This window comes from Schistocerca americana, chromosome 2, assembly GCF_021461395.2.
Source record: "Schistocerca americana isolate TAMUIC-IGC-003095 chromosome 2, iqSchAmer2.1, whole genome shotgun sequence".
Classification (NCBI taxonomy): Eukaryota; Metazoa; Arthropoda; class Insecta; order Orthoptera; family Acrididae; genus Schistocerca; species Schistocerca americana.
Genome location: NC_060120.1, coordinates 255,060,714 through 255,075,263, shown reverse-complemented (window position 1 = coordinate 255,075,263; position 14,550 = coordinate 255,060,714). Strand labels below are relative to the sequence as shown.

Here is a 14,550-nt window from a genome sequence, read left to right as displayed (position 1 = left end):
GTTACGTCTCGTGATTTGGCCACTAAATCATTGTGGGTATCTTCGTTGGTCTCCCAATAATGCACGTCTAGGTAAAGGCGCGTAACCTCTGAGAATCAATATACCTAAAAAGCAGTACATTTCATCTCCTGACTGACAGAAACTAGTGTTATGGTTTCCAACGGCGTACATTACCGTGTGCCTTACAATGTGTTGTATGACGTCTTCGTTGAAAAATATATCAGTGAACTCGATTGGTTCACTATCTGTATTGAATGCAAGCACTACTCGTGGAAGTGGCGGTGACCATTCGCCCTGCTGGGGAAGCAAATCGCTCTTTGTTGATAATTCTTCCGGGTTATATTGCCGTGATCCATGGAATTCTTTGTCAATTTGCGTGGCCTGGAGTTATGCCGTCTTTTATGTCGTAAAGAAAGGCCAGCAGAATTATTGTCAGACGTGTCGGATTACCCAGACTGTTCATCAGTACGATGATGTCGCCACCGTGACCTGTGTGAACTGGTCACAGATGTCGTTGGGATAGGTTCACAGATCTGAGAAGTAGTGGTAGGACTGACCTCAGTGATGGTAGTAGGGGGACTAAGTATGTTTCAGTACATTTTGTTAGTGCAGGGTGCCTACATCAGGGGCAGGTATGCACTCAGGGGCAAACCTACTGTTCTTCTTTGATTGACAGGTACTTAACCTATTGTTCTCCTCTGATTGACAGGAACTTAACCTATTGTCCTGCTAAAAGGATCGTTCCTTTTGACTGACAGACGCTTAACCTATTGTTCCCCCTCCCCCCTCCCAACCCCCTCCCTCCTCAGAAAACTCCAACCCACCCCTCCCCCTTGCTGCTACAGGTACACTTTAAGGTCTGAGTTATTGGAATAGCCCCTCTCACTCATATCAGTTTGACTGACTAACGTCAATCAAAGGAGAACAATGGGTTTTCCCCTGAGTGCATATCTGCCCTTGATATAAGCAACCTGTACTAACAAAATGCACTGAAAGACACTTAGTCCCCCTACTGATGGTTGCGTCATGATAATACTTTTTGCGTTGTAGTACTGCCATCTTGGCTGGAACGAGTAACTGATTTCCTTTCAACCTATTTATGCCATTACAAACCTCCGGTGTTTCTGTCTGATGTTGTACCTCTGCGAGGTGGAGCCATGTAAACATCTATGCCTTGGACATCTTTATCTCACCTACACCCTCCAGTAATTCGGTTATTTCATTAGTAGTAGGCACGTTACTGGACCTAAGAAATAAAATAATAAGAATGTCAAGCATAATATATTCTCACGGGGTAGTTACAGATCCACAAATATATTTCAACTGATTTCAATTAGAAAAATAAATTTTCTAAGAATAATTCGTATTTAGGTCTTCAAATCACATATATAATTAACTACAGCAGAATTTGGCCAAGAAATAACATAATACATATGAAATGCCTACAACTGTATGCACTCGGTCCCAAACTTTTTTCAAAAATGGACTTGTACCAACGTGCACTAATAACTATTATCTGAAATTATTCATCTACATCTACATCTGCATGATTACTCTGCAATTCACACTTAAGTGCCTGGCAGAGGGTTCATCGAACCATTTTCTTACTACTTCTCTACCATTCCACTCTCGAATGGCTCGTGGTAGAAAGGAACACCTAAATCTTTCCGTTCGAGTTCTGATTTCTCTTATTTTATAATGATGATCATTTCTCTCTACGTAGGTGGGTGTCAACAAAATATATGCACATTCGGAAGAGAAAGTTGGTGATTGAAATTTCGTAAATAGATCTCGCCGCAAAGAAAACTGCCTTTGTTTCAGTGACTGCCATCCCAACTCGCGCACCATGTCAGTGACACTCTCACCTCTACTGCGCGACAACACGAAACGAGCTGCCCTTCTTTGCACTTTTTCGATGTCCTCCGTCAATCCTACCTGGTAAGGATCCCATACTGCGAAGCAGTATTCCAGCAGAGGAAGGACAAGTGTAATGTAGGCTGTCTCTTTAGTGGGTTTGTCCCATCGTCTAAGTGTTCCGCCAACAAAGCGCAGTCTTTGTTTCGCCTTCCCCACAATATTATCTATGCGGTATTACCAATTTAAGTTGCTCGTAACTGTAATTCCTAGGTATTTAGTCGAATTGACAGCCCTTAGATTTGTGCGATTTATCGTGTACCAAAAATTTATCGGATTTCTCTTAGTACCCATGTGGATGACCTCGCCCTTTTCTTTGTTTAGTGCTAATTGCCACTTTTCGCACCATACAGAAATTCTCTCTAGATCTGTGACCTCTCTGAGAGGAAATCACGAATCCAGTCACACAACCGAGACGATATTCCATATGCACGCAATTTGATTAATAGTCGCTTGTAAGAAACGGTATCAAAAGCCTTCTGGAAATCTAGGAATTTGAAATCGATCTGAGATCCCTTGTCGACAGCACTCTCATTACTTCATGAGAATAAAGAACTAGCTGTGTTGCACAAGAACGATATTTTCTGATTCCGTGTGGGTTATGTATCAGTAAGTCGTTTTCTTCAAAGTGATTCATAATGTTCGAGTACAGTATATGCTCCAAAATCCTACTGCAAATCGAGGTCAGTGATATGGGTCTGTACTTCAATGGGTTACTCCTATTTCCTTTCTTGAATATTGGTGTGGCCTGTGCTACTTTCCAGTTTTAGGATCAGACCATTCGTCAAGTGAGCGGTTGCATATGATTGCTAAGAAAGGCGCTATTGTGTCTGCATACTCTGAAACAAACCTGATTGGTATACCATCTGGACCGGAAGACTTGCCTTTCTTAAGTAATTTGAGTTGTTCAAATGTCTCTGAGCACTATGGGACTTAACTGCTGCGGTCATCAGTCCCCTAGAACTCAGAACTACTTAAACCTAACTAACCTAAGGACATCACACACATCCATGCCCGAGACAGGATTCGAACCTGCGACCGTAGCTGTCGCGCGGTTCCAGACTGTAGCGCCTAGAACCGCTCGGCCACTCTGGCTGGCCTAATTTGAGTTGTTTCGCAACACCTAAGATATCTACTTTTATGTCACTCGTGCTAACAACTGTTCTGGTTTCGAATTCTGGAATATTTTCTTCGTCTTCTTTCGTGAAGGAATTACGGAAAACTGTATTTAGTAACTCCGCTTCAGTGGCACCATCATCGGTAACATTTCCATCGCTATCGCCCAGTGACGGTATTGACTGGTTTTTGCCACTGGTGTACTTCATCTACCCAGTCGGCGCATGGACTGTAGCTTGTGCCTATTTCCGTCGTGTCCTTGACGCAGGAAATTAGGCTGCAAACAGCTGCGGCCCCACCTTCATTTCTACTTCTGTTGCTGTAGGAACCAGAAAGCTCGGTGCTAATGGACTGGCACATGTGCTGTGCGGGTTAGCCTATATGCAGGCGTCCTTGCCAGGTTTCAGCAGGGTCGTTTTCGAGCCGGTGTGAATACATAGGTTAATGAATATTAATATTACACAAATATTTTTATGTTTCTTATATAAAGTGTACTTGTTGAAATGATGGTTTACATATTTTTGACAGTTGTATTTTCGTCACTTGTTTAAACCTTGTCTAGAAGGTCTGCCAAACGAACAAATCTTTCGTAGTACTAAAACACCTGCTTTTCCAATTAAATAAATATAGGGAAACAGGTGGTGGTAGTGTTTAGCATTACGACAGCACTTATTCATAAATGACATGCATACATTTTTGAAAGCTTGTTCACGTACTAGTTACTTCCAGAACACATACAGATAACTGCTGCAGTTCGGTAGAATTGATAACAGGTAGCTCCTCTGTGGCGCTACTAAAGGGCATTAAAAATACAAGTAATTCGTTTGCACAAAAAATTTTACCCTCACAAAATGGTTGTAAAACTGCCACTATTGATTTTCCCTCAACTATGACCTCATCCAGCGTGAAAATCGTGCATTTTACCACTACATGAAGCACAAAACGTTGTGAGTCTGATTCAGATTCCTTCTGTGGATCACTAAGAATACATGAATTATACCCAGCGACACTATGTAAGCTCCAAGGTAGGGATGGCGGTTGTGGCTGATACAACAGGTTTTCGGTTACACCTGTTTTTTTTCGTCCAGTTTAACATGACTGTTGAAATCGCTCAGAATAACCGGTTTCTGAAATGGCCGAGTTTCTGTTTTTTATTTTCGCAGACATTGAACGAAGATCGAAAAATACTAAGACTCACTCAGATTTTTGCGTTATACGTTTCCGCATACGTAGAATCAAAATATCAGACGAAGTAGGCAAGTAAAAGGAAACATAATACGTCTACTGTTCACTGCTTTCATCGAAAAATAACGAGGAGCTGAATACTGTAAAAAATTCACCAGTATTCTCCTACTGATTACGATTTTTTAAATGTCTGTAAATAAACTACGTTCGTTATAATCGAGGATCATACCACCATTTGGGCATTACGTATAGTCAGTGCTATAGGGTGCAAACTGAGGTCGAAGAACTCTATTTCTCGTGTTATGTTATCCTTTTCTTAGGGCTGAAAGCAGATAAACCCATGTTATGTAGACATGTATATATATACATATATCTTTAATTTTTAGCAGGAATTTGAATAGAACTGAGTTTTTGCTGAAAAAAGCAAACATGCTCCATCAAAAAATTCAAATGAACAATTGAGATAGTAGGCAAAATATAACATTTGCCAGTAACAATTACATGACAATAGTTAAAATTTTGATAATGAATTAACGCAATGTCGAATTTTATCGTCCACTGTGTTCATAAATACTCGCTCTACAATGTTTTGATCTGTAATCTGACTCCTTTCATTAGAAACGGTCATCATTCAAAGACGATACCAGTATTTCAGAAGCCGCAATACCTCTTGCCAAACTTGTTTCTAAAAATTGTGAGAAAATGAATCGCCTACAGCCATCCTTATGATCTTGTTTATTGTGTAGCTACCAGTTTCGGCACTGCAGTGCGCCATCTTCAGGTCGTAGTTGATGCTGAAGGGGTTATTACGATCCACATATATATTGCATCAGTGGCCAACATAACTGGATTACGCAGGCTATCTGTAACTGTGATGGCCGAGTGGTTCTAGGCGCTTCAGTCCTGAACCGCGCTGCTGCTACGGTCGCAGGTTTGAATCCTGCCTCGGGCATGGGTGTGTGTGATGTCCTTAGGTTAGTTAGGTTTAAGCAGTTCTAAGTCTAGGGGACTGATGACCCCACATGTTGAGTCCCATAGTGCTTGGAGCCATCTGATTTGTAACTGTGATGTCAGCATACCAACTCAGCTGGCAGTTGATGGTTGGAGTGCTGACATCACAGTTACATATAGCCTGCGTAATCCAGTATTGTTGGCAACTGATGCAGTATATGCGTGGATCGTGATAGCCCCTTCAGCATGAACAACGGCCAAAATTGGTAGCTACACAATAAATAAGATCATAAGGACGGCTGTAGGCGATTCATTTCCTTACAATGGTGAACGGCCGTGGCCCCCAAGACCTCCAGTCAAAAGGATGGACATACAAAAACTTCTTTTTAAAAAGGTTTTATGCTAAACCAAACATTTTAGGACATTGCTGTGGTAACCTGATATATCGGTTTTATACCTGGTCATCAGTAACAAAGGAAAAATATCTGGTATAACTGAGATGAAATGTTGTTGTTATGGTATTCAGGCCTGAGACTGGTTTGATGCAGCTATCCATGCTACTCTATCCTGTGCAAGCTTCTTCATCTCCCAATATGTACTGCAGCTTACATCCTTCTGAATCTGCTTAGTGCATTCATCTCTTGGTCTCCCTCTACGATTTTTACCCTCCACGCTGCTCTTCAATACTAAATTCGTGATCCCTTGATGCCTCAGAACATGTCCTGCCAACCGATCCCTTCTTCTAGTCAAGTTATGCCACAAACTCCTCTTCTCCCCAATTCTATTCAATTCCTCCTCATTAGTTATGTGATCTACCCATCTAATCTTCAGCATTTTTCTGTAGCACCACATTTCGAAAGCTTCTATTCTCTTGTTGTCCAAACTACTTATCGTCCATGTTTCACTTCCACACATGGCAACACTCCATACAAATACTTTCAGAAACGACTTCCTGACACTTAAATCTATACTCGATGTTAACAGATTTCTCTTTGTCAGAAACGCTTTTCTTACCATTGCCAGTCTGCATTTTACATCCTCTCTACTTCGACCATCATCAGTGATTTTGCTCCCCAAATAGCAAAACTCATTCACTACTTTAAGCGTTTCATTTCCTAATCTAATTCCCTCAGCATCACCCGATTTAATTCGACTACATTGCATTATCCTCGTTTTGCTTTTGTTGATGTTCATCTTATATCCTCCTTTCAAGACACTGTCCATTCCGTTCAACTGCTCTTCCAGTTCCTTTGCTGTCTCTGACAATTACAATGTCATCGGCGAACCTTAGAGTTTAGTTTCTTCTCCATTGATTTTAATACCTACTCCGAATTTTTCTTTTGTTTCCTTTACTGCTTGCTCAGTAAACAGATTGAATAATATCGGGAAGAGGCTACAACCATGTCTCACTCCCTTCCCAACCACTGCTTCCCTTTCATGCTCCTCGACTCTTGTAACTGCCATCTTGTTTCTGTACAAATTGTAAATAGCCTTTCGCTTCCTGTATTTTACCCCTGCCACCTTCAGAATTTGAAAGAGAGTATTCCAGTCAACATGGTCAAAAGCTTTCTCTAAGTCTACAAATGCTAGAAAGGTAAGTTTTCCTTTTCTTAATCTAGCTTCTAAGATAACCCGTAGGGTCAGTATTGCCTCACGTGTTCCGATATTTCTACGGAATCCAAACTGATCTTCCCCGAGGTTGGCTTCTACCAGTTGTTCCATTCGTCTGTAAAGAATTCGCGTTAGTATTTTGCAGCCGTGACTTATTAAACTGATAGTTCGGTAATTTTCACATCTGTCAACACCTGCTTTCTTTGGTATTGGAATTATTATATTCTTCTTGAAGTCTGAGGGTATTTCGCCGGTCTCATACATTTTTCTCACCAGATATAGAGTTTTGTCAGGACTGGCTCTCCCAAGGCCGTGAGTACTTCTAATGGAATGTTGTCTACTCCCGGGGCCTTGTTTAGACTTAGATCTTTCAGTTCTCTGTCAAACTCTACACGCAGTATCATATCTCCCATTTCATCTTCATCTACATCCTCTTCCATTTCCATAATATTGTCCTCAAGTACATCGCCCTTGTGTAGACCCTCTACATACTCCTTCCACCTTTCTGCTTTCTCTTCTTTGCTTAGAACTGGGTTTCCATCTGAGCTCTTGATATTCATACAAGTGGTTCTCTTTTCTCCAAAGGTCTCTTTAATTTTCCTGTAGGGAGTATCTATCTTACTCCTAGTGAGATAAGCCTCTACATCCCTACATTTGTCCTCTAGCCATCCCTGCTTAGCCATTTTGCACTTCCTGTCGATCTCATTTTTGAGACGTTTGTATTCCTTTTTGTCTGCTTCATTTACTGCATTTTTATATTTTCTCCTTTCATCAATTAAATTCAATATTTCTTCTGTTACCCAAGGATTTCTACTAGTTCTCGTCTTTTCACCTAGTTAATCCTCTGCTGCCTTCACTACTTCATCCCTCAAAGCTACCCATTCTTCTTCTACTGTATTTCTTTCCCCCATTCTTGTCAATTGTTACCTTATGCTCTCCCTGAAACTCTGTACAACCTCTGGTTTAGTAAGTTTATCCAGGTCCCATCTCCTTAAATTCCCACCTTTTTGCAGTTTCTTCAGTTTTAATCTACAGTTCATAACCAATAGATTGGGGTCAGAGTCCACATCTGCCCCTGGAAATGTCTTACAATTTAAAACCTGGTTCCTAAATCTCTGTCTTACCATTATATAATCTATCTGAAACTTGTCAGTATCTCCAGACTTCTTCCATGTATACAACCTTCTTTTATGATTCTTGAACCAAGTGTTAGCTATGATTAAGTTATGCTCTGTGCAAAATTCTACCAGGCGGCTTCCTCTTTCATTTCATGCCCCCAGTCCATAGTCACCTACTAAGTTTCCTTCTCTTCCTTTTCCTACTATCGAATTCCAGTCACCCACGAGTATTAAATTTTCGTCTTCCTTCACTATCTGAAGATGAAATAAAAACCGAAAAATACCGGTTATTCAGAACTATGACACTGGTATCGGTTTGAATCAGTCTGTTTTTTCCCATCCCTACTCCAAGCAGTATCCGGGATGGTTCCTTTGAAAGGGCACGGCCGATTTCCTTCCCCATCCTTCCCTAACCCGAGCTTGCGCTCCGTCTCTAATGACCTCGTTGTCGACGGGACGTTAAAACAACACTAACCTAACCTAACTAACATAACAAGGAGTATACGGAGGAACGCGCTTGCTTCCGTAGTCTTGTTGACGTGTTCTAACAATTGAGTAGTTGGCTACTGCTTACTTAACGCAACCCGCTTGTGAGCACGCCGACCTGGAAAGAAAGACTTGTCTGACGCTGCTGGTACGAGGTGACTTCAGAGGGTAAGCTGCACATGTCGTCTCCACCCTAGGAACCATGTGTACCAGGAGTGGCACATTGTTAGAAAGGAGTACGCACTCCAGGTTTCCTGCAGACAGGGTTCTGCTGCCGTGCGGCTAACAGGTGTATCACAGTGTTTAAATGTGATGGAGGGACAACTGGACGCGTACTACAAATTTGAAGTACGAGGGACACTAAGATTCTTGTCGGTAAAATGTGTGAGTTGGACATAGATTCGCAGTGTAATTCTGGCGGTATACGGACCAAGCGCAGTGTCGTTGTGAAATGGTGCCAACAACTTGGCTAAGTCGCGCACGTGTGGGCGATGCTGGTTGGGAAGTAAGGCCATCGACGTCGTCGTCAGGCGACAATGTTCGGGCAATGGCAGCAGTCGCAGGTTTGCCGATGACGAGAACGCTTCTCGAACAGCTCCGTTACAAAGGTGCGGGTTTCTATCGCCGAGGAACTGGAAGAGTGTTAGAACGTTGCGACCGTCGGTTACAGAGACTTGGTGACTACGTTGAAAAATACCACAGGGACATGTACGAGAGGCGTTCAAGGAGTAATGCAAGACGTTTTTTTCTGAAAGCAGGTTGGTTTTTGTTCAGGATTCCAATACACCATGTTATTTCCCCCACACATTTGGCTACAAAATCCTATTTTTCAACATAATCTCCGTTCAACGCGACAGCCTTACGCCACCTTACTGGAAGGGCCTGTATTGCCGAGTGGTACCATTCTGTAACCTCCCAACAGATAAATAAATTCCGTAACCTACCAATAAAAAGGGACTAACCTCCCAATAAAAATGTGACTCATATAAAACTTTTCAAAAGAAATCTCGTAATGTAACCTTTCAATAATTAACTGACTGTGACTCTAAACTGGTAAATCTGGACGTCAGCAATGCTGCGTTATGGCCCTAAAAAATTATGCTGAATAAACTGAAAATTCTTACCTCAGTGATGTCGCCGAATAACGTATATATATTTGCTCCTGTAAGAAATTTTTCTGGCACAGCCCAGTACAGTGCTGGCCACTATATTCTCCCTTATGTATGAAAAACAGCTGATTTTCTTTACGATAAATGGCATGACTATGGATAGAGAAATTAGTAAAAACTTTAAATTCAGATGAATGACTGTCAAAAGTTATCTTTATGAGAAAGATTATTATTGCAAGATTTTTGAAAAGTATTTACACGGGACTTTGGTATAACAATAGTATAAAAATCAGTTGTAGCAATTAACATACGTCCGCGGCAATAAAGAACAACAATATTTTGCGTTTACCTTATACTACATCGCTCAGGCACCGCCATCGTTCTCCACAACCGGCCTTGGTAATTCCATAACTCCACTGCTCTTCTCGAGCTACAAAACACGACTCCATTGTCCGAACTCCAGGACACAAGTGCTCTCGGTGTGCTATACAACTCGACAACTGCTCTCTACGAGCGACCTGGCCCAACCGCCCGACTGCGAGCTACTACTACTACAGCTGCCGACACTGCTCTCTCTTCTGCGATTCTATTGTAGCTTACATATCGCAGGCAGCGCGTGAGCAATCCATCGAAGTTACATCTGCTCAAGTGCGCTAACAATAAATTCCTTAGTCATGGACCTCTTACAACTCTACTGGTCAACGTTGCAGGCAATATCTTGCTGCATCAATAGCCTGTCCATCATTCAGGTACTGCTTCCCGCGGAGTGCATCCTTCCCTGGGCCAAACAGACTGAAGTCGGAAGTTGTGAGATCTGGACAATAGGGCGGATGAGTAAGAACAGTCCAATGCAGTCTTGTCAGCTGCTCTCGGTTACGCAGACTTGTATGAAGCCTTGTGTTGTCATGGAGAAGGAGAAGTTCGTTTGCATTTTTCTGGCTAAGAACACGCTGAAGTAGTTTCTTCAATTTCTTGAGGGTAGCACAGTACACTTCAGACTTGATCGTTGCACCGTGAGAGAGGACATCAAACTGAATAATTCCTTCAGAGTCCTAGAAGACCGTCGCCACGACTTTATCGGCTGAAGGTGCGGCTTTGAACTTTTTTTTTCCCGGAGGAAAAGTGATGTGGCGCAGTTCCACGGATTGCCGTTTTGTTCCCCGTTCGAAGTGATGAACCCATGTTTGATCAAATGTGAGGATGATCGACGAAAAATTCTCACAATCAGCCGTGTAATGAGCGAGCAATTTCGCACAGAGGGTTCTTCGTTGCTCTTTATGGTCTTCTGTTAGGCGGTGAGGAACCTAGCGGGCTCACAGCTTTTGAGTACCCCAACTGGCGGACGAATATGTCGGCAATACCACCGGGACATTCAGCTGAGCAGGAGGGTGTTTGATGGTGATCCGACGATCTCCTCGAATGAGAGTGTCCGCACGTTCCAACACTGCAAGAGTCACAGTTGTGCGACCTCGTTGCGATAATGACTGACGCCTCGCCCGACGACTCGCTGTGCTTTTGTTCACTTCCAGGTCTCCGTAGACATTCTGAAAGCGCCTATGAATATATCTGCGATGCTTTTGTTTTCCGCCAGAAGTAGCTCAGTGACAGCTCTCTGCTTGGAACGCACCCCGTTACAGACCCCATTTTGCAGGCTACATATAGGGCCACCACTGTCGCAACTTCATGAAATTATAGGGACTGAAGCGGGAATATTCCATGATGTCCCACAACAAATTCAGCATTTCTGAACCGAAATTGGCCGACAAAAATATGTGTCGCTTTACTTATACACTCCTGGAAATTGAAATAAGAACACCATGAATTCATTGTCCCAGGAAGGGGAAACTTTATTGACACATTCCTCGGGTCAGATACATCACATGATCACACTGACAGAACCACAGGCACATAGACACAGGCAACAGAGCATGCACAATGTCGGCACTAGTACAGTGTATATCCACCTTTCGCAGCAATGCAGGCTGCTATTCTCCCATGGAGACGATCGTAGAGATGCTGGATGTAGTCCTGTGGAACGGCTTGCCATGCCATTTCCACCTGGCGCCTCAGTTGGGCCAGCGTTCGTGCTGGACGTGCAGACCGCGTGAGACGACGCTTCATCCAGTCCCAAACATGCACAATGGCGGACAGATCCGGAGATCTAGCTGGCCAGGGTAGCTGACTTACACCTTCTAGAGCACGTTGGGTGGCACGGGATACATGTGGACGTGCATTGTCCTGTTGGAACAGCAAGTTCCCTTGCCGGTCTAGGAATGGTAGAACGATGGGTTCGGTGACGGTTTGGATGTACCGTGCACTATTCAGTGTCCCCTCGACGATCACCAGTGGTGTACGGCCAGTGTAGGAGATCGCTCCCCACACCATGATGCCGGGTGTTGGCCCTGTGGGCCTCGGTCGTATGCAGTCCTGATTGTGGCGCTCACCTGCACGGCGCCAAACACGCATACGACCATCATTGGCACCAAGGCAGAAGCGACTCTCATCGCTGAAGACGACACGTCTCCATTCGTCCCTCCATTCACACCTGTCGCGACACCACTGGAGGCGGGCTGCACGATGTTGGGGCGTGAGCGGAAGACGGCCTAACGGTGTGCGGGACCGTAGCCCAGCTTCATGGAGACGGTTGCGAATGGTCCTCGCCGATACCCCAGGAGCAACAGTGTCCCTAATTTGCTGGGAAGTGGCGGTGCGGTCCCCTACGGCACTGCGTGGGATCCTACGGTCTTGGCGTGCATCCGTGCGTCGCTGCGGTCCGGTCCCTGGTCGACGGGCACGTGCACCTTCCGCCGACCACTGGCGACAACATCGATGTACTGTGGAGACCTCACGCCCCACGTGTTGAGCAATTCGGCGGTACGTCCACCCGGCCTCCCGCATGCCCACTATACGCCCTCGCTCAAAGTCCGTCAACTGCACATACGGTTCACGTCCACGCTGTCGCGGCATGCTACCAGTGTTAAAGACTGCGATGGAGCTCCGTATGCCACGGCAAACTGGCTGACACTGACGACAGCGGTGCACAAATGCTGTGCAGCTAGCGCCATTATACGGCCAACACCGCGGTTCCTGGTGTGTCCGCTGTGCCGTGCGTGTGATCATTGCTTGTACAGCCCTCTCGCAGTGTCCGGAGCAAGTATGGTGGGTCTGACACACCGGTGTCAATGTGTTCTTTTTTCCATTTCCAGGAGTGTATATATTACCTTTATATATATATATTACCTTTATAGGGACTGAAGCGGGAATATTCCATGGTGTCCGACAGCAAATTCAGCATTTTTTGAATCGTAATTGGCTGAGAGAAATATGTGTCGCATTATTTATTGAACTCCCCTCGTATCTGTTTCATTCGGCGTTCAATATAAGTTGCTTGCCCCGTCGTAATAACGTGGAACTTACTTTTTGAGGTTCCATCGCAGTCTTGTACATGTTGAAGTGTTTACCCTGCTCCTACTGTGCTGGCGGTGCCCTCCCCGCTGACTCCACCCCCTGTGGTGCCGCAGGTGATCAGCCCCGGCCTGGTGCTGACCGACGTCTTCCAGGACTTCAAAGTGCTGACCCGCGAGGCGGTGCTGTCGCGGCCGCACCTGCGTCCTGAGGACGTGGCCGACGCGCTGCTCTACGCCCTCAGCACGCCCCCGCACGTGCAGGTAAGCGCAGCTGCGCCGGGTACCGCCTTACCGCCTTTACTTCTCTCTGACCACAATACACAGCACGTCCTTGGAGCGAAGAACTGATTTAGAAAGGCACAGGCTGCAACTAATGTACAATGTGGTATCACAAAGCTCCCGAAATATACCTGTTACTTTCTTATCCCAGGAATCATGTAGCACAATAAATCGTAATGACGTGGAACGACTCATTTTACATTCACATGACTAACTAACTTGTATGTATAGCTACATACTGAACATTTATAACCTTTTTTCTTTTATTTCATTTACTGATTTATTTAAATATACAGATCTAAGCAATTCCTACCCAACACTTTTTACATATTACAATGATACAAATTCTCTTACGAAATAGAAGGCGTAGTCAAGGAGAAACTTCTTCAGTTTTTTTTAAATTATACTTTGCTGTCTTTCAGACATTTTATATCACCTGGTAAGTGATCAAAAAATTTTGTTCCAGCATTGATCACTCCTTTTCGTGCTAAAGATAGTCTTAACTTCGGGTAATGAATGTCTTGTAATTATGTGCATAATTGTTCCTTTTGAACTGTAGTGAATTATTTACAACGAAAGTCATGAGGGAATAAATATACTGTGAAGCAGTAGTCAGAATGCCCAACTCCTTAAACAGACTTCTACAAGATGATCGTGGGTGAGCACCAAGTAATGTTCTTACAGCACGTTTTTGAGCAATGAAGATTTTTTTTCTTAATGGTGTGTTAACTCAGAACATTATTCCATACAAGACTACTGAATGAAAATACGCAAAATATGTCAACTCACCGATTCGTCTCTTCCCAAGATTTGCCATGACTATAAGTGCAAATCTGGCTGAACTAAATTGCTTTAGGGGTTCCACAATGTGCTTTTTCCAGTTTAAATTATCGGCAGTATAGATGCATAACGATTTTGAAGTTTTCACCTGCAAGGTTCGCAGAAGAGATTTTCTGTAAAGTTGGGAAGGTAGGAGACGAGGCACTGGCAGAACTAAAGCTGTGAGGACGGGGCGTGAGTCATGCTTGGGTAGCTCAGTTGGTAGAGCACTTGCCCACGAAAGGCAAAGGTCCCGAGTTCGAGTCTCGGTCGGGCACACAGTTTTAATCTGCTAAGAAGTTTCATATCAGTGCACACTCCGCTGCAGAGTGAAATTCTCAATCTGGAAACATCCCTCCGGCTGTGGCTAAGCCATGTCCCCGCAAAATCCTTTCTTTCAGGAGTGCTAGTTCTGCAAGGTTCGCAGGAGGGCTTCTGTAAACTTGGGAAGGTAGGAGTCGAGGTACTGGCAAAAGTAAAGCTGTGAGGACGGGACGTGAGTCGTGCTTGGGTACCTCAGTTGGTAGAGCACTTGCCCGCGTAAGGCAAAGGTCC

General features: G+C 44.0%; 1 protein-coding gene across 1 annotated transcript in view; it reads left to right on the top strand.

Moving 5' to 3' along the window:
* The window catches only part of LOC124595804 (farnesol dehydrogenase-like), a 101,833-nt gene that overhangs the window by 54,418 nt on the left and 32,865 nt on the right, over positions 1–14,550 (top strand). Inside the window, exon 5 of the mRNA XM_047134695.1 lies at positions 13,012–13,158. Coding sequence (XP_046990651.1) covers positions 13,012–13,158 — 147 coding nt within the window. The remainder of the gene's footprint in view (positions 1–13,011; positions 13,159–14,550) is intronic.